The sequence below is a fragment of the Sitophilus oryzae genome, unplaced genomic scaffold, assembly GCF_002938485.1.
Source record: "Sitophilus oryzae breed Bouriz unplaced genomic scaffold, Soryzae_2.0 scaffold_1586_pilon_pilon, whole genome shotgun sequence".
In the NCBI taxonomy this organism is placed as follows: domain Eukaryota; kingdom Metazoa; phylum Arthropoda; class Insecta; order Coleoptera; family Curculionidae; genus Sitophilus; species Sitophilus oryzae.
Window position 1 is genome coordinate 209,574 of NW_022146265.1, and position 26,970 is coordinate 236,543.

Sequence of the window (26,970 nt, forward strand, 5' to 3'; positions counted from 1 at the left end):
TAAAGCCTTAAATTTCGATGATACAATGGTGAAAAAAGAACTTTTGCAAATTGTTAGACAGTTATTTTTTACAAGAATAATATATGTGTGTATATAAATTTTAGTGCATAATTACTTTGTATTTTCATTACAATAATAATTATAATAAACGTTAAGTAAAAATCATAAATAAAAATCATGTTCTACGACTATGGACCGTTTCCTTCATTCACATTTTTAAGGCTTCATTTGCATTTTATGGCTTCATTTGCATTTTATAACCTATTGTTATTTGACCGATTACAGGGTGGTCTGGGTCACAATTTCTTTCTTCTTAGTCTAAATACATTGCAAAACATAAATAAGAGATAAAATTTTTTGACACACCCGACCTCCGTTTTCCGTTTATTATAGGCGGTCTGTGCTCTCAGCTCCATTGGAACGAACTTTAGCGCAATATGAAATTTCTTATTTCGTTTTTTAGTGCAAACAGGTGAAAAAAGGAATTATTGCATTTTTATCATAGATTATAGTAAAATTTTAATCCCAGTCTATTGCTCCACCTGCCGCCAGGGCTGAAAAAAAACCCTACTTTTTATTTTTTAAAAAACATATTTTTTATGGTATAAAACAATTTTTATTATTTTAAAAACCCTTATAACTCCAAAGTCAATATCATGTTTTATAATACTATTCTTTTTATTCGTTCTATTCAGAATGTCATTTTTCTATAATATAATAAAGTAAAAAAATACCGATTTAAAAAAAAATAAATACGTACATTTAAAAATCAAAAGTTTTAGCACGGGATATAAATCAATCGGCAGGCTAACTCTCTTTGGCAGGAACGCTACGCGCATATCCTTGCGCACGCCGCTATTTGAGTTTCCATCAACAGAAAGTAACCAGTGTCGTAGTTTTTTTCATCGACTACACACAGTTACGGCAGATTCGAGTCAGTAGCGTACGGATCAATTTATTTTGTTTATGTCTTGAGTTATATATTTTATAGTTGTTGTTTTATATAGCAGTGGTTTGATAGAGTAATTAGTTAATTTTTACGTGTTTTTGCAATGCCTGGGCGAATTTGTGCAACAAAAAACTGCCCGAGTAGGGGACTAAACTGCATTAAAAGTTTTTTACTGTTTTCTAGAGATCCTATTAGTTATGCATATATGGGATTAATTATTTTAACATATTTTAGTTAAAAAATATTGTTTACGTATTCTCTAATGGTGGCAGCACCGGCAGAGAATGCACTAAGCCTATAACCTAAAATATTATCACGACCACTACCACTATTATAAAATAAATTGCACCTGATATTCATATCATCAATACATATCGATTAAGTTCATCCGGTTCGTCGAAACTTTCAAATTTTCTATTTAGTCTCAAATACACTAAGATTTTCTAAGCCAGGTTTGATATCGATGTCATATATTCACTTTCTTGGTGTGAAAGCAAAATAGATTTGTCAAGAGCGTCTTGTATAATTTTGGTCCAGAAAAGTAAATCGCCAGACATTTATATTTAAATTCATCAGTGAATCTTCTTCCTTTAGCCGATTTGTTAATTTGTGAAATTTGAATATTAATAAAATTTGCTACGCCCATTGATGGGCGTAATTTGTACGTAGCCTCTTTATATTGTTCAATAGATATTTTATTGGGTATTTCTTTAATTCTTGTTTGTAACTCCTAGCATGTTTTTTTTAATTTTAATTGTCTATTCTCTACAGTGAAATATTTAATTGATTTTTATATTTTTACTTTTCGAGGAGTATGCGCGGTTAACGATTCGTTTGTTTTATTGTTTAAATACAATTCAGTTTCAGTCAGTTACAGTTTTTTTTAATACGACCCTGTCTATCAATAGTTTATTTTCTGAGAAATTTTTTGATACGTTTTAATCCGGCCCTGACTTGGAAACGCTAATGGCGCCGTCAAGGTCAAATTTTATAGAAATTTTAAACAATGGAATCTGAGCAGAGTTGTCCTGCCGATTGTTTTATGTGCCGTGGTTTTAGTTAATTTCGGTAAAATAGGAACCGACCGAAAATTATTATCTCGATTTACGTTAAATACTAACATACCAAATCTCGTTTTTTTATCTGAAAAAATAGATACTTATAGGTGTGAGCCACTATTGAAAAACGCCGGGTATTAAGTGCCACAACTCACCTTTTAAATTAGTTTAACTTTCAAAAGACCAGTCTTCATCAGAGACGTTTCCTTGCTCAGTATTTCTGGCCAACATATAATTATCCATATCAATAGATCTACAGTTATTGATAGAATAACGTAATTTCTCAGCCATAATTTCTTGACTGGTATAGGGTGGCAGTCTAAGTTGGAAGAAACATGTCTGTGCTGTTGGAAGTCCATTTACTGCTTTGTCTACTTTCATTACCTTAATATAACAAAAAAATGTTAACAGAGATTAGTACATATAATGTAAGATTTTTATATGTATTATGTTGATTGTTGTAAGAGCTTTCTGAGAGAAAATTCTGATCGAAACGTTGTGTAAGCAAAATAAATAAAGACAATGGAAGTCCGAAATTCTTTTAGTCTCGAGAGTTACACAATAGCTAAAGATTACTGACTTGGTCATTCTAACGGTGTTCTAACATATTCTAATGAGTAAGAGGTTGAGAGATAGAGGTACAAAGAAACGTTGCCAGTTCCTATGAGCGGAAATCATAATTAAAATACAGGGTGTCATTGAAATGGTGTAAAAAAAATCGGGTGGTGATAGTACTCCTAAAAATAGTAGAAAAAGTCCCTATAAGTATAGGGCGGAAAATGCATATTAAGGGAGTTAGGGGCACTGAAAGGGTGAATTTAAAAAACGGTTGTTTTAAAATTGTAGGCTTAAAAAACGAGATAAAATTTCGAAAAAAAATCCTCTGCCATAAATTTTGACCCTAAATCAAATGGTGATACTGAAAAATTATTTAAAAAAGCGGAAAGGGTAGTTTTTGCAAGGATAGTGTTTTTTTTCGCGAATAACTTTTTGGGGTTATTTTTTTTGCAACGTGGGTTCATTTTTTGAAAACTACATACTTTTTCCTACAAAAAAGATACTCTTGTTGCACATCGCCCAGAGCGATGGTTTTCGAGAAAATTGAAGACAAAGGGTTTGCTCTGATGGGTTGCTACCTGGTTAATCAACATAAACTTATGAAAGTTATGGCGGTTCAAAAGTAACCAAGTAGTTATCAAATAATTAATTGAAAAATCAAAATTTCACGATTTTTAAACATCTTATTGGTTTAAAAAACGAAATAATCCAATTACCAAAATTCCTTATTAAAATAATGCATTCCTTAATTCATTCATAGTAAACGTTCAAAGTGACCACCACCATTCATTTCAATGTAGACATCTGAACTTCTTCTCCACGATCTGCGTACCCTGTGGAATATCCTTGGTGTTGTCCGAATTTGATTGGAACAATCAATAATGCGTTGCCGTAGTTGCTCTTCAGTATTAATCGGCAATGAGCAAACCAAATTTTTTTAAAACCGAAAAAGTTTATTTCGTTTTTAAAGCAATAAGATGTTTTAAAAATCAGGAAATTTTGATTTTCCAATTAATTATTTAATTACTACTTGGTTACTTTTGAACCGCCATAACTTTCATAAGTTTATGTTGATTAACCAGTTAGCAACCCATCAGAGCAAACTCTTTGCCTTCAATTTTCTCGAAAACCATCGCTCTGGGCGATGTGCAACAAGAGTACCTTTTTTGAAGGAAAAAGTATGTAGTTTTCAAAAAATAAACCCACGTTGCACAAAAAATAACCTCAAAAAAGTTATTCACAAAATAACCCCCTACCCTTGCAAAAACTACCCTTTCCGCTTTTCCAAATAATTTTTCAGTATCACCATTTGATTTAGGGTCAAAATTTATAACAGAGGATTTTTTTTCGAAGTCTTATCTCGTTTTTTAAGCCTACAATTTCAAAACAACCGTTTTTAAATTCACCCTTTGAGTGCCCCTAACTCCCTTAATATGCATTTACCGCCCTATACTTATAGGAACTTTTTTTACTATTCTTAGGTGTACTATCACCCCCCGAAAATTTTTTTACACCATTTCAATGACACCCTGTATAGCGAGATAGAACTAATGTGGAGTTAAGCGCGCGCACCACGTTTTTTTTACATGTTTGGATTTCCATTAGGGTATTTCCAATATTATCTTACACCTTGAAATCCAAAGCACTAATTTATGACCAGGACTGTATTTTAGAATAAAACCTACCTGAAAACGTTGAGATAAATCGGCTAAATTGGCCGGCAATCTGGATCTACCCGATACGAATCTCATAAAAAGAACTCTTTCGTTATCGGTAAAGCTTTCTAAAATGTTCCACAGCCATTTTACCAATTGGTTATTTTCGTCTAATTCTCTATACCTAGAATTACATTTAATATAATATACATTTTTATAAATATACACTGTACTGCGTTACCTAACAATTTTTTTCAGAACACTTATAGATATATGTGACATGCCACATACTAATTGTTCCAAATGATCTGCCGTCATTAACGACAATAGCGGCACCGGAATAATTCCGGACATTCCTTCTCTGATGGCTGCTATTTGAAGATCAAATTCCTGCATTCTGAACTTAATAGATTGCTCAAAATATTGTGCTCTATTTTCGAAAGTCAGAGGAATATTTTTACCACCGTGAGTAATTGGTACTATCTAAAAAAATAATAAACGATTTAATTCTTGTTATTATTGAGGTAAACTATAGATAAAGGAAATAAATTTAGATTGGAAAGCCCGTCAAAATATATACTTGATTTGGGTCGCGACCGTCGTACGCGATCTGGCGCTGCTATAGCCGTTGCTAAGAACAACCGCAAACAATAACAGAAATATTTTCTCTTGTCAGTCAGAATCTTCAAAAATTATAAAATCTTTCAAAATTTAAACCGCCCTCATTGAAAAAATACCGAAAAGTGTTTAAAGCGTCCATTTTGAAGGTAACTATTGCTATAACTTGTGAGTTAATTTAAATTCTATTTACTCAAACCCGTGATAATTGTGAAAAAGTGGCATTAAACACTTAAAAATCTGTGTCGTGAACTGCAAAAACAATCGTGAATCGTGGCATAACGTCGGTTTCCAATGTTTCATAGGTATTTCATACATGTCCTTATATAAAATAAAGTTTCTTGTATGCAACACACTGTATTTTATTTATAAAATTAAAAGAAAATAATAATAAATTTGAACAAACAATATTTGGCGACATAATTCCGGAAAAAGCCGAACCGATCCGAAATTATCAAAAGGTTTGAGTCGCGACCGTTGCAAGAATAGCGCCAAATAGTATTTACATTGTCCTTATGGGTACTTTCCAATCTAAACTTGTTTCATTTATCTATGAGGTAAACTATGTTTCTAATTACATTTCCTGTACAACTTTGCCCTTCAAACGTTTGTAATGGAATAATCTCATAGAAATATTCAGCTGTAACTCCTGACTTATCAATATCTCTAATGCTTCTCAAAGTCTGAACATACATCGAGTCAGTGTCTTCCAAATCTTCAACAGTTAACGGTTCCCCGACAATAAGCTTCCAGATTAGCGGAGCCAAAGGTATAGCTAAAGGTTTTTTAGTCCTAATAGCGACACCAAACAAAATGCCTACAACAAATGTTACAGCTCAAATAAAACTTCGCTATTTATATTTAATTTACCAAGAAACTTAAACCAGGTTAGATACTGAGGGGTAGTTAAGTGAGGATTCAGAAGGTATTTGTCTCTGTCGAATCCTTCATCGTTTAATGCGTTTGGTGTTGGAACCAGTAATGGTACTGTATTATTTGTAATTTCCTGACACATTTCTGTAATAGTATCGTCAAAAACGCCACCTGCATCATCCGCTCCTTCGCCAACCTGTAAGAATATCATATTAGAACCTTCTGTCTCTTATAGTTAAATACCCTATATAATAAGTATAGCAAAAAATATTTTTTTTAATATGTAATATTGTTAATATAACGAAAAAGGCATTAATTGAACAGTATTTGTCTCACTAGGCAACGACGTTTCTAATCTCAGAGACATCTAATAAAAAATTACACAAGTAAACCACGATACAGCACACATTTTGATAAAAATGTAGAGAAGAATGATAATTCAAACAAACAAACAAAACAAACAACGCTTTATTGTGCAAAAAGCCAAAACAGCTTCATCGACAAAGCACTCACAAACAACAAAATCACAAAAAAATACAAATAACAAAAAATACACAATACAAATAATACAATTCAAAAAAATTTAAGTCTTTAAAATTACAAAAAGAATATACATGGACAATTTTAGAACAGTACGCAGTAAATAGATATAACTTTAAAGTTATGGAATATTAAATACTTGACCTTTGACCAGTGTGTGAGATGATCAAAATTTTAAAATTCAAAATTGTTCATAATCAAACATCAACAAAAAGTCGTTTACCGCGTATAGGGCTCTCTCCAGTAGTATGATTTTAGAGCCTTGCGAAATGCGGGAAAGAACGAAAGCGATTTGATATTCAAAGGCAGATGATTGTACATTTTTTTGGCATTGTACAGTATTGAACCCTTAACTAGTTCTGAGCTCGGGGTTGGCAGATAAAGATCGTGCTCTGCATTCCTAAGTGGATAGTTATGAGATGGCTTTTCGGGAATAGCAGGTATGTGCTTGCGGATTAAGCAAACGGATTCAAAAATGAATAAAGAAGGAAGAGTCAGTATTTTCAAATTTTTAAAGAAATTCTGGCAGTGAGTTCTACTGTTCAGTCCCAATAAATATCGAACTGCTCTCTTTTGAAGTATGAAAACACGATCAAATTTTGTTGCGCAGCAAGTACCCCAGAATGGAAGGGCATAACGAAGATGTGACTCAAAAAGGGCATAATAGGCTATTCTAGAGGTTGAGAAGTTAAGTTCCTTAGAAACTGATCTTAGCGCAAAACAGGCAGCGCTTAGTTTCTTTGATAGAGCTTCAATGTGAGAGTCCCATTTTAACGAGTTGTCCTAAGAATTTCACAGAGTCCACGACGTCAATAGTAGTGTTATTAAGTACAAAAGGTTGTATAGTATTTTTATATGACAAAACTTTAGTTTTTGATAGGTTGGGGCATAGGAGATTAGAATCGCACCAAGACTTAATGGTGCGTAAGTCATTGGATATAGTATCATATAGCGCCGCAACATCTGGGCCGCTCCAAGTGAAACTAGTATCGTCCGCAAAGAGGCAAATTTTACCGCTAATGTCCAGATTTGCAATGTCGTTGATAAACACCAGAAACAGAATAGGGCCAAGTACTGAACCCTGAGGGACACCACATTCTATAGGCTTACAAGAAGACATAGACGTATCAATCCTCACAAGCTGCCTTCTGTTGCCAAGATATGACTTAAGCCATTCGAGCGGCACTCCCCTGAAACCATAGTATTGCAATTTGTTTCTAGATGTACGTTTTGCTAGCATTTACTGATGATGTTAGAACATGTTTCTATACTGATTGCTACGTGTTTTATTATATGTATTGTGGTGATTCATCGAATAAAAATATTAAGGAAGGACTTAAATACTATTTTTATATTCACTGCTTGTGCAACTAGATTTAACCAGCCTCAGAATTGAAAAAAGATGGAACTAATTTTCACTGGTAAGTAATTATGTTATGAGTAGTAAAACATTTGTCTTTATTTTAATGCCGTATTTGTTTCTACTTGTTAAGAATAATTATTATAATACATAATATGTCAGTTTAATTAATTGTTCTAGTAGAGTATTTATAATTCTGATATTATATAAATAATGACGTTAATTAATTTTCATTTCACTCAAAAACGTCTTTGACTAAAACTACTTAGTGACTTTGTTAAAACTGTATTATTCAAACACCAACCATAGTGAAACTCCTGCGCAGTTTCGCTAAGCTGGTTTATACCGGGTGCCTCTCAAAAGCGGTTCACTCCTGTAACTTTTTTATTTTTTCAGATAAAAAACGACATTTGGTATGAATATGCAGTATATGACATAAATAAGGATTGATTGACATATTCAATTGTTTTTCGTCTCTTCCTGTTTCACCGGAAATCACTACAACTTTTGATTGTTAAACGACACCCTCAGTATTTTTTTTTTACTTTATTCGATAGAAAATGACACTCTGAATAGAATGACATATCATATGTCAACTTTTGACATTTTCGCATATGGTTTATCTGAAATTATAACATGCGGTTCATAACGACAATTTGACTCGAAATACCACGTGTATGGTACCAAATTATTCATAAAAAAATGTTGTTTCCAGATATGCTAATGAGCCACCCTTGTTCCATTTGAAAAAATTGAGATATGATTAAAAATACGATTTGGGAATCTTTTAACCGGTCAGGACAAGGCACGAAAAAGATTAGACAATCAAACTATTTTTCTAGGGCATCTTGATTAAAAATTAGTGTTTTTAACACGGCCATGGAACTCTAGATTGAACTTTAAAATACAATTTTGCTTTAAACGAAAATGTCAAAAGTTGACATATGATATGTCATTCTATTCAGAGTGTTATTTTCTATCGAATAAAGTAAAAATATTCCTTTTTGGATTTACTTGTTTGTATATAAAAACATTTTTATTACGGACCATAAGCATAAGAATACAATCTTCAAAAAATATAAAGTCAAAATATACTGAGTTTAAAAATCAAAAGTTGTAGTCATTTCCGGTGAAACAGAAAGTGACCAAAAACAATTAAATATTCAGTCATTTTTGAGAAGCACCCGGTATAATGATTCTTTAGTATTTTTAGCATAGAAAGAATATCATAGACAGAACAAACTATTAGTAGATATATTACCACTAATATAAAAATATTAAAAAAAAAACAAAATATTTTTTCTAAAGCAACTGCATATCTACACTGTCAAACATTGACGCGCACGAAACTTCACTCGCTATTCTATACTTACTAATTTGACTTTCCACGCTCTAGAAGGAAGTCTTAAATCGTGAGGGTTAAAGTCCACTACTTGCTTTGCGGTTTGAATAAATATAGGCTTAACTTTTCTTCCTGTATGTGAAAATAAAATTAGTTAATGAATTAACTATAGTCCGACTCACAAAAAAAGACGATTGCGTCAGTATTCCGAAAAATTAATACAGAACAAATATTTCTTTAACTCAATTAAGCAAAAAAAAACTTTTCTTGTGTTGTGGTACTCTTCACGTTGTCGACAGTCGACGAACGTTAGAATATTTCGTATGATGCAATTATCCTGTTTTGTGACTCGAGAAGTATATAATGAACAAAAATGATTAAAACCTTCTTGAGATATTCTTCTAATAACCACCGGAGGCCCATAGTTCTTTCCTTGGACCATTGTTTTCCCTACACATCTAACAAAAGGCAATGTATACACTCTTGGAGCGAGTATAGGGCGTAATTTTGGCGAAATCAGACCTTCTAAAGGTGGAACGTTGAACTCGGCTTGCTGGGAACTTAACGGCATAAACGTCCAACAAGAATAGAGCTTGTCAGAAAAATTATATAGGAACTTCAACCTGAAAATTTAATTAATTATTATATCAATTTTATATCAATATCACCTTTATCCTGAAAATTTAAAAAATTACTCATTATATCATATACACAAAGTTCGCAATAACTAGGAGATAAATTTATTATTTAGGTATTTTTCAAAAAGTTTATGTGAAAAAAGTTTATGGTTAAACATTATCACAGCATTACTTTGAAAATTATGAAAAGCCATTACTTATATTGATTATACAATTCGGATGGAAGGCATATTTGAGTTTAATATATTCGAGATGAAAGAGATTACCTTGCTTGAATTGATTTAGTAGGTAACCCTTGCAGGTGGTCAAACTGAGGAGGAATTTCTTTGGGCAGTCCAAAAGTTAAACTCTGGCTCACACCTGGTGTTCTTTTTGGAAGCGGATTTGCTGTCCATGCTGCGCTGTGAGTCCGTCCTAAATAATTCAGCAAAAAATAGATTGAATATTTATAAAAAAAACGGCTAAATGTTATATAATATATACCTGTTGAAATTTGTCTAATTCCTTTATCAGATAGTTCGGTAATTATTTGAGGATCTCTAATTAAAGAAACATGTGGAAGACCACATTGACCCTCAGTATTCATACCCCATCCAAATACCTGAAACATAAAACATATTAGGAAAGGTTAAATAAGTATTATAGTCTGTGAAAAGAATAACTTTGAATTTGACAGTTCGCGCGGGCTTTTCTAGTGTTAGCAACTTGCGGCTATGCATTTTTCTTTGCTGTCTGATATTTAGAAATGTCAAAAGCTGATAACATTTTACTTTTGACAATTATGACATTTCGTGTTGATTTTTGCAAGAAGCGGACGAACTGTCACTTGTTTTATTGTTTTCCTTTTCTATTTCACGAAAGTAAAAAGAGTTACCTATCTGATCCGTTCAGGCACTCAATTTGAAGAATATCAGAAACTTTTTTAACAGAGGGATTTTATATTGTCTGTACTCAAACTGCCGTTAAACGGTAGCTTACTAAAATGCCGTTAATAGGTATGACATCGTTGATGTGACGCACTTGACGGTTTTATGAAATACAGGATAAAGAATATAAAAAACAAATATAAATTAGTAAAAATCAACCAACCCCACCAAATAACCAACTAACCAATGAATTAACACCCTCCAAATAACCACGCTAACCAACCCGCCAAATAACTAAACCAATCCAACCAAAAAGAGTGAAACCAATGCAATAAGATCACGCTATAAGCAAAAAAAAATATAAAAAAGTCTTGGTCGGCGTGAGATTTGAACAACGGACCATTCGCTTACGAAGCGATAGCCTCAGCCACTGACCCACAGGTGCTCTTGCAGAATGCTTAAGGCTAGGCATTACTTTCCGCCGACATGAACGACGTCACAATATCTATTAACGGCATTTTAGTAGGCTACCGTTTAACGGCTGTTTAAGTACATCGTTTTATATTTGCCATGTTGGTAAAAAATAACGGTCAAAATTCAAAGTTATTCATTTTATAGACCATATAAGAATGGCACTAACTTTTCCACAGCTTGTCAAAATTAGGACGTGTTCAGTTCCAATGGCAAAATCGTCTATAAAGTAGTTTTCTAATGAACTAAGTTGATGTGGCAAGAAGTCAGGGCGTTCTCTAGATAAATTTTGCCAAGGAACCTAAAAAATACAATAGAAATTGAGCTTATAAAAAAAAACTTTACTGTTCCTTTAAATTGCTTACCCTATCAACACCACACACGAACAGATTTCCTTTTTTTGTCAAGAAAACGGTTAGATTGGTACCGCATCCGACTTTCTTAATACCGATGCCACACAAACTTTCAACCTTTTGTGGAATCGATTTTGTTGTAGTGTGGCCCAATCCTGTGGAGAAAAATATATAAAACTATGTACTGAAAATAGAATGAAAAAAATAAAATAAAATACCTAATTTTCCAAAATCGCCTTCCCCAAAGGTCCATACATCCATTCCGTCTGTGGAAACACACGCTGTATGATTCAGACCGCAAGCGACTTGTCCAATTTTATATCCTACGAAAAAAAAGTTTCTAAGATTTTAGACTATTAGATATACTCAGACTTACCATCCAGAGACATGACAATTTCAGGTGTTTTTTTATTTGAAGTCGAACCCAGGCCTAAGCGACCGTAATCGCCATTTCCAAATGTAAACAATTTTCCATCGCTAGTTACTACCGCGCTATGTTTAAATCCACAAGCAACCTACATATATACCAAAATTAATTATTTTTTCTAGTCTTCATCTGGTCGGGCCCTAAAGCCCAAGCAAAAATTCGGGCCATATTTTCCAATAAAATTCAAAAATTCAAGAAATTATGAATATTTTACAACCTTTAACGGGCCCCCAGACCACCGGGCCTTATGGTAAAATAGGTCTTGTCCCAATTAGTGGAATAAATTAGTGGTTTCAATTACACTTTATACTTTTTAGTTTAAGATCATTCACAATGTCATAAAAAAATCACAAATTACAATTAAAATTAATAGAATATCCTAGCAACAGCTCGCAGTAATCAGTTGTATCCATAGTAAATGCCTAATATTTCGTTTATAAAGCAATCAACTTTTGATTTCTAACCACAATTTCTCTTGACGGATGATAAGCAAAGGTCAAAATGACATTCCTCGCAAATTTTGAAGTATAATTAGTGGAACAGTTAAAAGTTTGTTAACTGTTTCCACTAGTTGAAGATTACTACCACTAATTTTGACGTTTTGAATGCTTACATTGATATTAGAGGAACAAACTTTTACGCTAATTGAAACTACTAATTTATTCTACTAATTGCGAGGTTCTGAATGGAGCTTTAAGATAAATAATTACAATTCCATTTCCAATCCTCTAGAAGTAGTGCCTCTAAATGGAATAATTAAAACCAAAATATCGAATCTCTAATTCTAAATCACTTCGAAATTAGTGACGGAAATACAGGTCCACTTGTGTCGAGTTACATTAGCGACCATTCCAGAGAATTACGGCAAAAATATACCGCGAATATGAAACGATGGTTCAATGTTACATCAACGACATAAAATATTGTTGACTTATGTCAATATTCTTATTATGAACAGAGATGCGCTTTGGGCAATTATGAAAAAGTTCGGAGTACCCAACAAATTTCTTACAGTGAGTAAAAGCCTCCATAACAGCAAGTCAAGAGTGTCACATCATGGATCGCTGAGCGATCCATTCCTAACAAATACAGGAGTTAGGCAGGGATGTGTCTTAGCGCCTCTCCTATTCAACATATTCATCGCCGCGCTCTCCATTATAGTGGACGGCAAATTGCAGGAGAGAGGATTGGGCATTAGTCTCTAGAGAGGATTGGGCATTAGATATAGATACGACGGCGGTCTGTTCAACATCAAAAGACTCAGAGCAAAAACACGTACAAAATTCATCACAGAACTTCAATACGCTGATGACGGCGCTCTAGTTGAAAACACGTTACAACAATTACAAGAAATGTTGAACACATATACCTGGGCATACGAGCCTTTGGGCCTTAAGCTAAACATCGACAAAACCAAAATCATGTGCACTCCCCCGGAAGATCACAACAATGCTATAAAAATCGGAGAAGAAATATTGGAATATGTGGCGGAAATCAATTACCTCGGCAGTTTGATTTCGGAAAAGGCCAATATTGACTCTGAAATTCAGCACAGGATTAGCAGCGCCTCAAGAGCATTCTGGAAATTAAAAGACAGGGTTTTCTACAATCATCACTTGAGTACAAAAACGAAACTTGCAGTGTACCGAGCATTTATAATCCCCACCATGTTATATGGAAGCGAAACCTGGGTGCCGTACCGCCGACACATGAACGCATTAAAAAAGTTGCAACAGAGACACCTTAGACAACTCTTAAGAATCCGGTGGCTCCATCCATGTCTCAAACGCATCGGTCCTTGAAAAAGCTAACTGCGAGAGTATTGAAATCATGGTTACAAAATCCAGCTTAAGATGGGCTGGTCACGTATGCAGAATGCAAGAAAACCGCATACCAAAATCTCTGCTTTACGGTGAGCTTGTAGACGGTAAGAGGAGGCCAGGTAGACAACTGAAAAGGTACAAGGACATTTTCCACGATAACTTAAAGAGGATTAACATGGGGGGAAGAGCAGCTCATAAGTGAGCTGCTCTTCCCCCCCCCCCCAAGAGCAGCTCATGAGAGCATGTCTTCCCCCCATGAGTGGGAAGAAGCAGCTCACAATAAAACTCAATGGAGAAGAATTGTAAACTCACTTAACAGCGACAACCAAAAAATAAAGAGGCAACAAAGCAATGAGATTTTTGAATGTCCGGAGTGCGGTAGGCAGATAACATCACGTATCGGGCTTTTCAGTCACAAAAAAGCTCATGAAAGAAAACGCCTTGCGTGACCATCTTCTGATATGTGTCGATACTCGTCATCGAGTAATGGCAGTATGTATGTATATGTATACAAGGGAAATTTTGACGACGCTCCTACTGCTAACAATACCTATAGCTGCCATTTCGTATAATTAACCATAACTTATTCGGGAATTTATTGAAGAATCCATCTTTTTCACTAAAGAGCAAGAGAGCACACAAAATCACAATTTTTGCTATTTTCACTCCGACAGTTGTATCTATTTTTAGGTTACTTCTATGTGTTCGACCGGCAAAACGATCCGTGAAGGTAGCTCTTTTCGAATCGCTTAGCGCAATCGGTAAAGACGCTAAGTACGTCAAATGAGAAGTGCGAGCTAAGCGAAAATTTACGTTACATACGGTGAAAGCCTAAAAGTGCTTAACGTTTTCTAAGTTCCAGAATTTGGATCCTGGATAGAAGTAATACTTATCATTCAATAAGTTACCTGGACGACTTCTTCGTTCTGCAATGCTTCAATTTGTCTAGGTCGTCTCTGTCTGTCGCTGTTTCCATGGCCTAATTTTCCATAATCTCCATCGCCCCAAGAGAATACTTCACCGCTTTCTGCTAAAGCTAAACTATGACCGTCGGAACCCATCGACGTAGCCAAATCCGTTATTACAAATCCCTGAAGACTCGAAATTATACTAAGGGAATGTAGATCGTCCGAATTTCCTTGGCCTAAAATAAACTATTGAAGTAACGCTAAATTCGTACAAGACATACTGTAAGATCAAAAAAGTTTTATTATCAAGCTGACATTGACAGTTAAAAAAAATTATGTGTGTGCTATGTGCGCATATTTGAAGTGAATCTTCTTACTGACAGCTACTAAAGTGGAGGATTTGAAGGACATCTTTGAAAAAGTAACATATAATGCTGTTTTAATATAAATGTTATTTTCAATTTATTTCCGTAATCTGTACATTTTCTGTTTCGTCAATAGCCTGCAAATTTTCTGGAATACCACCCAAAATACACACTTATCTGCAAATGCCTAATAATGTTAACGGTTAAAATTATTAAAGAAGAGAAAAATTTTTGAACCTAACCAACAATTCGTATTTATAGTAGTTTACAGTAATTTTGTTAAATTATACGAATATTCTTGTTGATTATTGGTTTGAAATAAATCTGACGATGTCCTCCAATTAAAATGCGAGTTGCTTAACTCTAATAATTCTAATTCTGAGCTAGCAAATGAGCTAAATGCTTTACCTAGACTGTTATTCAGAAGCTACAAACCTATCGATGAAAATATGCATGAAAATTTACTTCCTGGTACATAACCAGAGTATAATGGTACCCAGGTACAGTATCAAGTTTATTTTCATGCTTTTCTTGGCTTTAAATCAAATGTTTTTTGGTGTTTGCGCGATCCTTACCACCTTTTTTCGCCAGCCTTCTGCGCCAAGGCATGGTCAAGGCGATGTGGTGTCGAGACCGTGGTGTGTATTGAATTGTGTGCCTTGAATTTTTACTCTCATCGCGGGTAGAGAAGTTTCACTTCAAAAATTTATAATACGACTTTTTGATCGCCATTGAACCTAATACGTAATATGTACCTAATCTTCCATAACTTCCTTCTCCACAAGCCATAACTGCACCATTTGTTAATATGACAAATGTACAATTTTGACCGCATACAATTTTTCTTGCTACTGAAAACGATTCGACTATGGCAGGAGCCGAGGCACTATAACCTAGTTCAGCCAATTGGCCGTGTCTATCGGATCCCCACAGAAAAGCCTATAAGACAAATTAATACTTTTATACTGATCAGTTTTTATTCGTAAATTGTAAAGATAAACATCTTGTCAAAATTAATGCACATTTTAAAAGTAAATTTGAGATCCAACACTATATACAGACCTGGTTATACATTTGTGGTCTGGATTTTAACATGTAAGATAGAGATCCCTAATAGAAATTCAAAGTATTAAAGAGATTCAGCTAATACCTCACATAATATTTTACATTTTTTTGACTTGCCTGCTTGATTTAATTTTTATTTTTATGCCCCTGATTTTAAAGTATGCCTACCGCAGGTAGGAACCGGCATCCCTGCATTTTTTTTACCTCTGTCTACCAACTGGTTATAACGTAAGACAACTATTTTATCTTTGTCTTGATCATAATACCAAACAGACAACGGATTTAGACTGACCAGACCAGTATACCGGGTGCGTCTCAAAAGTGGCTCACCCCTATAACTTTTTTTATTTTTTCAGATAAAGAAACGAGATTTGGTATGTTAGTATATGACATAAAATAGGATTGATTGATGTATTCAATTGTTTTTGGTCACTTCCCGTTTCAACGGAAATTACTGCAACTTTTAATTTTTAAATGATACCCTCGATATATTTCTACTTTATTCGATAGAAAATGACACTCTGAATAGAATTACATTTTATATGTCAACTTTTGACATTTTCGTATATGGTTTATTTGAAATTGTAACATGCGGTTCATAAAGACAACTTGACTCAAAATACCAAATGTGTGGTACCAAATTATTCGTAAAAAAAATGCTTTTTCCAAATATATTAGAGCCACACTCGTTCCATTTGAAAAAACTGAGATGATTAAAAATACGGTTTGGGCATCTTTTAACCGGCCAGGACAAGACACGAAAAACATTAGACGATCAAAACTATTTTTCCAAGGCTCCTTGATTAAAAATTACTGTTTTTAGCACATCCATGGCACTCTAGATAGAAAAAAAATTGTTTAAAGCGAAAATGTCAAAATTTGACATATAATATATAATTTTATTCAGAGTGTCATTTTCTATCAAATAAAGTAAAAAAAAATACTGAGGGTGCCATTTAAAAATCAAAAGTTGTAGTCATTTCCGTTGAAACAGGAAGTGATCGAAACGAATTGAATACGTCAATCAATCATAATTTATGTCATATACTAACATACCAAATCTAGTTTTTTTTAATCTGAAAAAATAAAAAAGTTATAGGGAAAAAATAAAATAGTTATGACACACTCGGTATAACTAAGTTCTTGATAAAGACAAAGTAAGATGGAGTCTAATATAAAATATTATTAAAATACAAAAAAATTGTTGTATTAAAAAGTAACACTAAGTTGCAAACTTAATCAATACTATTAAAAATGATTAAAACCTTCTGAGTAATTTCTGAAAATATAAAAGGTTCCATTTAATTCCACTTTTATAATATGTATTAATTTGGACAAGAACTGTGTAATAAAATTAAAACACGTATTTACTCTGCATTTTCCACCAATCTCCCAGTCCTGAGGCCTTTGCGAAGACCATTCCATAATTTGTTCATCCTGTTTCAAAGTCCAAAACGCATTTTGTATTGTCGATGGCGGTGTATCTTCATCCAAAACTTGGGATAAATTTATTATGGTTTCAGGCAAATCAGTCCTGTGATAAAATAAATTTCCCTTAGTAGATGAAATAACAATATTAAACTCTTCTGTACCTTTTGATTAAACTCTCCGCAATTTGAGATCCCAAGCTAAAGGTATGCAACCAATGAAATTCCGGTTGGATTTCAATTTTATTGTCGTCATTGAACGGTTTCAATTTGTAACAAATAACTTTATCTAAGTTAAGGATTATAGCTAAAGACGCTAAGCTCTTTAAATAGACACTGTGCATTAACTGAGCCCCAGTAGAAACGCTCAATTTTTCCGCGTTATATTGATCTAAAAGAATTTTTGGCAAAAGGCTGGCCAAACCTTTAAAAAATGGAGCTCTTTTAAAACCTACAAAGTATCAAAACATTTAGTATAAAAAAATATCTAACATATACTAAGGGCTGGCAACTTGGCTCGAGATTTCCGTATGTAAGAAGAGTACAATCCGTTTATAATGTACTGAACAAAGAGAGGACAGTAAACACGTTGCCAAACGTATGAAATAAACCGAGAGACTGTGCACATCGCTAAGAGACGTGGAAGGGGATATAGCAGATTTGTCGCAGTTGACCGGTCGACCTAATCAATACCTCTGTCAGTACTTAAAGTTCTAGGGAAAGGTGTACGTCATGCGTTCAGCTTCACGATTTAATTACGTCTCGTGATACTTAATTTGTTTATTTATTAACGAGTCGTTGTAATTTTCCCTATAGCTTGAATTTTTTTAAGTGCAAGCTAGAAACACTTGCATTTTTGGTAAAAATAAGTGGAATTGAGTGGGTGTTCGATAGTGGTCGCGCTATTAGAACTCTGAATTTAAAAATCAATATTTCGAAATCTATTAGAAATAATAAATTGTAGTTTTTCAAGAACTTTGTTAATATTTCTGGCTGTATTTTCTTTGTAGACAGTATGTGAAAATCTTTATCAATAAAAAAATTACACGATTGCTGAAAATTGCTATGCTCTAATAGTAAATGGATGGATTGTTTAAAATTTTTGAATAGAAAAACCAACCTTATCGAATTTTTCTTATGTAAACATATTGTAAAATATTCGATCTTGAAAATAAAAAAAAGTTTCAATATCTAAAGTGGTTCTTGAGTTATGGCCTGTTATGTGTTAAAAAGTTGAGTTTTTAAATTATCGCGATTACTGACGTTTTCTCGTTATAAAAAAAATGACACCCTAACGATATCCTTATAATTCCATTTCAGTTGCTCAGAAACATGTCTAATGATTTTATCTAGTTAACTCTTGAAAAAAAGTCTTTTAAAAATAAGTGGTTTGCGATCGTGATTTTACTTTACTTGATAGGGCGTGAAGAAGGCGTATCGGCAACGCAGCAACAGCACAACGTCGCGCGCCGCGTCGGTCGGTCGCATTTCTCTCACTCCGACTTAATAAGATCCCTATGCGATTTACTTCCACACATGTAAATGCCGACCCAAAAGTAACAGTTGCCAGCACGGTATTTGATATCAATTAAACTTTTAGTTACGTAATCGAGGGCGCAATTTTTAAATTCATTGTTGCCAACTATAAACATGGGAATTTAAATTTCGCGCTGGGAATTAAGGTGGTAGCTCTGCTGTAAAAAATGTCAAATTGCCACATTTATTTATTTCTTCCCTGACATTGCCATTCGTTTTGACACTTTAGTTTTGTATTACTTGAGTTTTTGGGTTTAAATAAATAGTGTTGTGATCCTTTAAGCTTAAAAATATTTACTAGCAAACTTGCAGTCGAACACTCTTCTTTTTAGAACATCTTTTAGTGCGAAGTGTACAAGATAGCTTAATAGTCGTAAAAAAATCATGGCAACTTTATTAGAATATTTTGAACGGGAAAATTGTTAAGAATAAATAATGAACTAAAACCCTATAATGGCCAGTCCGACCCTGCGTCGATCTGTTCTGTAAATACGGGGTATCCGTAAAGGGTAAGGGAAAAAACGAAATTCTCTATATACGAGCAAACCATCATAAATGATACATAATTTTTATAAAAATTAAAAAAATAAGTATTTCTCCTAGTAGTAAAAATTGAATAAAATCACGCACTGTTTTTCAAGCTCGGTCTACTACCGTTGTATAAAAATTAGGATAAGTATGGAAGGATTCTACCATATCTTCTAAGAATTATAAGTTTGATTTTTAAATTATTTTTATATTCACTAAGTCCAAAATGCTGCTACTTCAGTTCTTTAAAAATGCATTAAAAATTTATTCGTTTTTGGACTTGTATGTTTTGCTTCTAGACCGACGATATGATAAATATATGGTTATGAATATTGTTACGGATTCCGTGGGTCCACTATTTAAACTCACGATAAAATACTTAACGAATTTATTTTCTCACTTTATACACAATTACTAACTTATAACACACAACAAACTAACTATTTATAAGATTCCTTCACCAAATTGTCCGATTTTCAATTTCCACGCGGTATATTCAAATTTCAAAAACTTTTAAACTTCTCCAACTGTCGTAAGCGCTCCTTTTATATAGCTGTGGTGAGTGTTTCGCGAACAATCTAAAATTATCGGACGGGTCCGCCATCTACTAGTACATTCTATTGTCTGCTTCGCTTACTTGTCGACTTGATTAAGAGATGGCGCTACAACAAAATATTGTCTTCAGGTTTCTGGACACGTTGCGGTTTTAGTTGCTCGCTTCTCCGACAGATGGCGCCACATACACCTTGACATTGCCCCCTTCTCAAATTTGATCGTCCCGATCAAGGTTTCCTGTCTGGTATCTCTTCAATCGATCCAGATGAACTACTTTCATCTTACTTCTAGGGCTGCGTTGAATCCGGTACACTACATCATTTATCCTCTTGATGACTGTATAAGGACCTTCCCATGCTGGAGTTAACTTTGGGGACCTTCCTTTCTTGCGCTGTGGATTATACAACCATACTCTATCGTCCTGTTGAAATCCCGTAGAATTAGCTCTGAGGTCGTAACGAGCTTTCATCCGGTCACTGGCTAGCGTAATCTTACTTCTCACGGCCTTATGAATTCCCAATAATCTTTCCTTCCTAACGACTCTTTCGAACGACCGTCCAACGTTATCTTGTTCCATTTTTCCTCCAGATCGAGTACTTGGTCCTTGTCTAGCTGCGCAAATCTTACAACGTTGACACCATTTCTTAACATCTTCACAATAATCCACCCAGTAAAAACGGTCTCTCAGCTTGCTCAGGGTCTTGTTTACCCCAAGATGGGCTCCAGTTTTACCACCATGAATTTCTTCCAATACCTGGATAACTTTCTTCCTTGGTACCAGTAACTGAGTTGTTACTGTCCTGCCATCCGCACTTTCCCACGTGCGCTTTAACAATCCATTCTCAATCACCAGTGAATTCCACTGAGCCCAGAGAGCTTTGAAAACGAGCCCTCTGTCCGCAATATCCTGCCACGGTGGTCTCTCGCCGTTACCTTCCTTGAGCCGTAGTATTGCTCCGATGTCTGGATCTTCCATTTGATCTTTCCTCAATTGTATCGTCGTCCATGGTTCGTCAGTTCTAAGCTTAAAATTCCTTATTCTGATAGTGCTTTCGCGATGTTTCATTTTCTTGTCCAAGGTAGCTCGTCGTCGATCTAGGTCGTTGTCGATAATTTGTACCCGTCCTACACGGCACCCAGCGGTTTTCTCTAGTTTCCCGAACACAGTCTTCTTGGTATCACCAGGTATCATCACAATTTTCGATGATCTTTCTTCCATATTTCCTGGTCTCTTCTCTTTAGATACAGAAAATTCCTCATTTCCGATTTTCAGGATGTTTCTATGGTGATCAAACGAAAAACCATGTTGACTGATCACATCCATACCCATGATAAAATCATCTTCAACGTCTGCCACTAAAACGCTATGCCGAAACTTCAAATTCCCTAACTCCAATTCCATGAAAGCCTCTCCCCGTACAACGGCCATTTCCCCGTAACTGTACGTAAATACACTCTTCTTCTAAGAGGCATCATCTTCAATCCTTGCACCGAGTTAGTCCGCACCAACGATACCATAGCGCCTGTGTCCACAGTCATTCGAATTCTTCTACCATTGACCTTCCGTTGATCACCAAACTGTCAGCGGTTTTTCCTAGACTCCTAACGGAAAACATCCTAGGGGCTCTGTTTTCTTCAGCCAATACTCGCTCATTAGTGTTGATTTCCTGGTGCCTATGTTCTCTCGATGGTAAACGGAATCGCATTTGGACGCGGCAATCCCGTTTGATGTGGCCATTCCTGCCACATCTAAAGCACCTTATGTCCTGTGATCTTCTATAGCTCTCTGTCTGGGTGTGGTTGCTACTCTTGTTCACTAGTAACTCACATAGTTTACTAAACATCTCCTCCAAACGTATGTGAGAACTTCCGGGCTGTTCCTCGACCGTTACCGATCTTATCTTCGGTCTAGGGATGGCGCTAAAAGCAGCTTCGATCTCCAGCGCCCTGACCAGTGCTTCGCTGCTGGTAGAAAATCGGGATATTTGCAGCGCCCTCTGTAATTCGTTGTCCCTCAGTCCGCTGATAAAGCACTGAGCAGCGAGTTCCTCCCTAAATCCTTCCGGTGCTTCAGGATACGCTAGGTGTACCAGCCGACGTAAGTCTGCTTCAAATTCCTGCAGACTCTCCGGACCTCTGCAGGCGTGTCTTGATCTGGGCCTGGTAAAGTTGGCGTCGATGTTGGTCGCCATATCTTCTGTCCAGTGCAGCGACCAAAGTTTGGTATTCCTGCTGTTGGGCTGCAGGAATCGTTTGCAACAGTTCCAGGGCAGGGCCACGCAGCGCGATGACAAGTGCCGCTGCTTTCTCCTGGTCAGTCCATCCGTTGGCAGCGGCGGCTGCTTCAAACTGACGGTGGTACATTGTCCATGTCGTTTGTCCATCGTAGGTCGGGGCCTTAAGGTTCGCTGTTCCTTGAACGCCAGGTGTCTTTACTTGTACCTTGGTCTTCTGTAGGTCCATCTCCAATCTTTCTATCTTCTGCTGAAGGCGCTCCTCCAGATCTTCTACAGCTTCTTGGAAGTGGTTCTGTTGTTCCTGGCAACGTAGTTCCAACATTGATTGTTGCTTTTTTTCCATTTTTTCGAAACTTTTCTTGATACGGTCCTGCTCTTCAAGCTTTTCTTCTTGTCGACGCACTTCAAAACCTTGTAAAATTTTCTCGATCCGGTCCTGTTCCTCTTGTCTTTCTTTTTGATGACGCGCCTCTAAGCCTTCCAGAATTTTCTCAAGCCGGTCCTGTTCTTCTTGTTTTTCTTTCTGGCGACGCACTTCTAGATTTTCTACAATTTTCTCCAACCGTTCTTGTCTGATTTCTTGATTCTCCATAATCATTTTCTGTAGTTGGTCTTGTTCTTCTTGACGTCGTAGTTTTTCCTCTTCTTTTTCTCTTTCCAATCGGGCTCGTTCTTCTTCTCGTTCTTTACGGAGTCTTTCTTGATCTTCTGCTTTTTCTTTTCGCAGCCTCTCTTGTTCTTCTGCCTTTTCTCTTCTCATATTCTCCATAAAATCGCCCAATAATTTGCTTACTTCCTCCATTTTCTTCGCTTGCTGTCTCGTACCAACCATAAAAATTCCCAAATTCGGTGTAAAAATCGTCCAATCCACTTAATTTCTTCTTAAAATCCTCTTGAATCGCACTTCCGACACCAATTGTTACGGATTCCGTGGGTCCACTATTTAAACTCACGATAAAATACTTAACGAATTTATTTTCTCACTTTATACACAATTACTAACTTATAACACACAACAAACTAACTATTTATAAGATTCCTTCACCAAATTGTCCGATTTTCAATTTCCACGCGGTATATTCAAATTTCAAAAACTTTTAAACTTCTCCAACTGTCGTAAGCGCTCCTTTTATATAGCTGTGGTGAGTGTTTCGCGAACAATCTAAAATTATCGGGACGGGTCCGCCATCTACTAGTACATTCTATTGTCTGCTTCGCTTACTTGTCGACTTGATTAAGAGATGGCGCTACAACAAAATATTGTCTTCAGGTTTCTGGACACGTTGCGGTTTTAGTTGCTCGCTTCTCCGACAGATGGCGCCACATACACCTTGACAATATCATATTTTTTAAATTTAATTGATTATTTCTAAATCTGTTTAGGTAATATTCAATTCCATTTTCAAAATTTCAAGCAATAAAGGTTGCTGTCTCCAGAAGTATATTTTTTATTTCTTATTTCCGCAAGACGAATATCTGCTATCTTTCGATTGTAAAAAAAAATGATGTAACACGAAATATTGAGTTTTATTGTTCCCCAGCAAATAAAATTCTTATCTCTTTATCATATTAACGCATGAAAATACTTCCTACATGTGTACATATTTTTTTGTACTCTTTACTTTTGTATCTCCTGTAAAATTTGGAATAATGGAGTTAGCAGTTTAACACATTTCACCGACGATATATAAAAGTGGGCAACTTTGCGTGACTAAAAGTTTATTTGATATGAGCTAGAGTATTCCTTACCTCTAACACCTTTCTTTAACAGCGAACACCTAACAGTTGCTAAAGGTAAATTTACTTTTAGATCTTCAACTGAATAAGGCACAACAGTAACAGAGATGGACCTTGAAAAGGCGACTGCAAGAGCATCATTATCATCTATCCATTGTAATCCATTGGTGTTAACACCACCACTACCTGTAGTGGTATAAACTAAATTTCCATTAGTCAACGACCATACATTTACCACTCCACTAGGACCTAAAAAAGCACTTTAATATGCAAAATCATTATATTAGGCACATGTTAAACCTTTTAAACAGCCGCTTGCTAAAAGCATGCCACTAGAATGGATTGATAACGCTGTCACTGCATTATAGGAATGTCCTTGTGCAGAGAACATTAACATAGGAATTTCTGTTCTAGAGTTTGAATAAGGCGGTACCTAAAACTACTTATGAAGGTTTAGTTATTAAATATACTGCTTTACTTACCTTCCACAAGTTTACAGTTCCATAACTAGTTCCAATTGCTAATAACATATAGCCAGTGTTCTCACCAATAACCGGTGACCAAGCCAAACTTGTTGGTTCATATGTTAAAATTATGGTGTAAATCAAAACTATATTTTCAGTTTCCTGTTTCCACAATTTGCAAGTCGCATCAATTGAAATAGTAGCTAGTAATTCGCCTATAAATGTTTTCATTTTTAAAACGCCTTTCTTTAATTTTAGTATAGGTTTGGTGCATTCTTTGCCGCTGCTGTTATCATCGGAGAATATCGTAAACAACGCTATACAGGGTGGTCCGAACTGTATTCCGGAAACTTCGGCAACATGTATGTCATAAAATGCTTAGTTTCGAAGATGCAGGGTGTAGAAATTTCATTTTTATTTCGAATCTCTTAAAATAATTTATGAAGTAATGTAAATATGCGGATGAAAATTGGTGTCTGGGAGTTTTTTGACATGAAAAATTTGATTTTGATGTCAATATGACTCCTACTTGTAGAGAGCGCCACCTACATGTTTTTTAACTGGTTCGAAGAGTAATAACTTATCGTCCGTACCTGTATAAAACTACTAAGTAAAAAATATACATTTACGACATTTTTTACGTAAAAAAAGGTCTCTTGGGAAATATCGCTCTAAGTTCTCAAGATATTTGAAATTGAAATTATCAATACCTGTCATCATTGACATAAATTAAACATGTTGACTAAATAGTTATATAAGGCTGAAATCATAAATTTGAAATGTTTTTGTGCCAAAAGTTCAACAGAAACTGTTTTATCATCATTTTTTCGAAGAATGATATGATTAATTTAAGAAAAAAAAAGTTCAAAAAAATTTATAATTTCAGTCAAATAACTATCTACTCAACATGTTTATTTTTTGTCAATAATGACATGTATTGACTATTTCCATTCTAAATATCTTAAGAACGGTTGCTCGTAGCAATTTTTACCAAGAAACATTTTTTAAGTAAAAATCAGAAAAATGTATATTCTTTCACTCAGTAGTTTCATACAGGTACGCACGAAAAGTTATTACTCTTCAAAATAGTTAAAACACATGTAGGTGGCGTCCCCTACAAACAGGAGTAGTATTGACATCAAAATCAAATTTATCATGTCAAAAAACTCCCAGATACCAATTTTCATCCAAATATTGACGTTACTTCAGAAATGATTTGGAAAAAATCGAAATAAAAATGAAACTTCTACACCCTGTATCTCCGAAACACACAACATACATTGATACGAACTTTTTTACTTATTTTCATCTGCAGAATATGCTGGTGAAGTTTCCGGAATACAGTTCGGACCATCCTGTATACAAATACAATAGCAAGTATACGAAAATTTATTATATAATTCTATAATTTCTGCCGTTCGGGCGTTGTGGTCGGAATTTTTAAAATGAACTGAAATGCACCAAGCCTATATGTATATTTAATACTGCCAAAAGTCAAACAAAACTAACAAAAAAATCAGTGACGTCACAAACAATGGCATTTGATTCCTTCCTAATTTTTTTTCAATGTTACTTACCCTCTGGATTCCAACATAAGCCACTTATTGGACTTTCGTGAGCTTGCATAGTAATTATATTCGCTTGACAATCCAGTTTTCCTAACTTTAGACTACCATCTAAATATCCAATTGCATAATAATGATCTTCGTGATACCAGTCCATATGAACCACTGCATTAGATAAGGAGAAGTTCATTAAGGTTTCTACTCGTTTGGAAGCATGCAGAACCGTTAGAAGTGTCACTGTGCCTAAAAATAAATACATATTTTTATATACTTATTGTTCGTCTACTATTTCATTAATTACCGTCTATTTTTCCTACTAATAAATAATCTTTATCTGTGGCGTTTTCGTTTTTATTCTTAGGCCAGCACATAACTGTTATAAACTCCTTTTGGTGCTCGACGAACCAATCAAATTCTTGAGATTGTTCAGTTTTTCTGATGCACCAAATATTTATTACACTGTCCAAAGCAGCTGCTAGATAGTCACCCATTGGCGACCACTCTAAGTGACCTAAGATAAAATTATCCATATAGTTAAATCTACTATTACGCGAAAAAAAAGATATGTACCTATAAGTTTTCCCTGTAGGTCATTACCAAATGTATTTATACTAGTATGGAACACAAGCGTAGAATCTAAGATAGGTATCTTTCCATTAACAAAACTCCATAAACGTACTGTGCCATCATAGCCTGCCGAAGCCAATATCCTAGTTTTTTTATTCCAAGCTAGCGTACTTACTCGATTGTCATGGCCTAAAATACAAATTTTGATGGATTACAATGGTCATTAATTATATTTATTATTGGTAAGTCTACAACTTACCGTCTAGGGTACTAATATTCTGTTTGGGCATACTTCCAGACAAATCGGCAAAATTAACTTGCTCTAGGTTTGAGCCTGACATCATTTGGACTTTCGTAGCAATAGATTTAAAGAGCTGCTGAGCTGCCCATTCTTTGGCTTGTTTTGCCACTCTATAAAAAACCGTATAATATAGTGTATGGTTAAAATGTGGTATTGGCAGTTAAAAAGAAAATCAATAATTAAT

At 34.9% G+C, this 26,970-nt stretch overlaps 1 protein-coding gene across 1 annotated transcript in view; it reads right to left on the reverse strand.

Annotated features, from left to right (window-relative positions):
• LOC115879721 (probable E3 ubiquitin-protein ligase HERC1) overlaps nucleotides 1–26,970 on the reverse strand; it is a 68,050-nt gene that overhangs the window by 2,313 nt on the left and 38,767 nt on the right. Inside the window, exons 41-64 of the mRNA XM_030896682.1 lie at nucleotides 26,745–26,896; nucleotides 26,489–26,674; nucleotides 26,220–26,429; nucleotides 25,931–26,161; nucleotides 24,372–24,568; nucleotides 24,190–24,322; nucleotides 23,902–24,138; nucleotides 17,462–17,747; nucleotides 17,241–17,403; nucleotides 15,560–15,743; nucleotides 14,440–14,675; nucleotides 11,658–11,796; nucleotides 11,500–11,604; nucleotides 11,294–11,436; nucleotides 11,098–11,229; nucleotides 10,075–10,192; nucleotides 9,858–10,005; nucleotides 9,338–9,576; nucleotides 8,985–9,085; nucleotides 5,709–5,907; nucleotides 5,417–5,655; nucleotides 4,462–4,703; nucleotides 4,251–4,404; nucleotides 2,163–2,391 (exon numbers count right to left, since the gene is read on the reverse strand). Coding sequence (XP_030752542.1) covers nucleotides 2,176–2,391; nucleotides 4,251–4,404; nucleotides 4,462–4,703; nucleotides 5,417–5,655; nucleotides 5,709–5,907; nucleotides 8,985–9,085; nucleotides 9,338–9,576; nucleotides 9,858–10,005; nucleotides 10,075–10,192; nucleotides 11,098–11,229; nucleotides 11,294–11,436; nucleotides 11,500–11,604; nucleotides 11,658–11,796; nucleotides 14,440–14,675; nucleotides 15,560–15,743; nucleotides 17,241–17,403; nucleotides 17,462–17,747; nucleotides 23,902–24,138; nucleotides 24,190–24,322; nucleotides 24,372–24,568; nucleotides 25,931–26,161; nucleotides 26,220–26,429; nucleotides 26,489–26,674; nucleotides 26,745–26,896 — 4,390 coding nt within the window. The 3' untranslated portion in view covers nucleotides 2,163–2,175. The remainder of the gene's footprint in view (nucleotides 1–2,162; nucleotides 2,392–4,250; nucleotides 4,405–4,461; nucleotides 4,704–5,416; nucleotides 5,656–5,708; nucleotides 5,908–8,984; nucleotides 9,086–9,337; nucleotides 9,577–9,857; nucleotides 10,006–10,074; nucleotides 10,193–11,097; nucleotides 11,230–11,293; nucleotides 11,437–11,499; nucleotides 11,605–11,657; nucleotides 11,797–14,439; nucleotides 14,676–15,559; nucleotides 15,744–17,240; nucleotides 17,404–17,461; nucleotides 17,748–23,901; nucleotides 24,139–24,189; nucleotides 24,323–24,371; nucleotides 24,569–25,930; nucleotides 26,162–26,219; nucleotides 26,430–26,488; nucleotides 26,675–26,744; nucleotides 26,897–26,970) is intronic.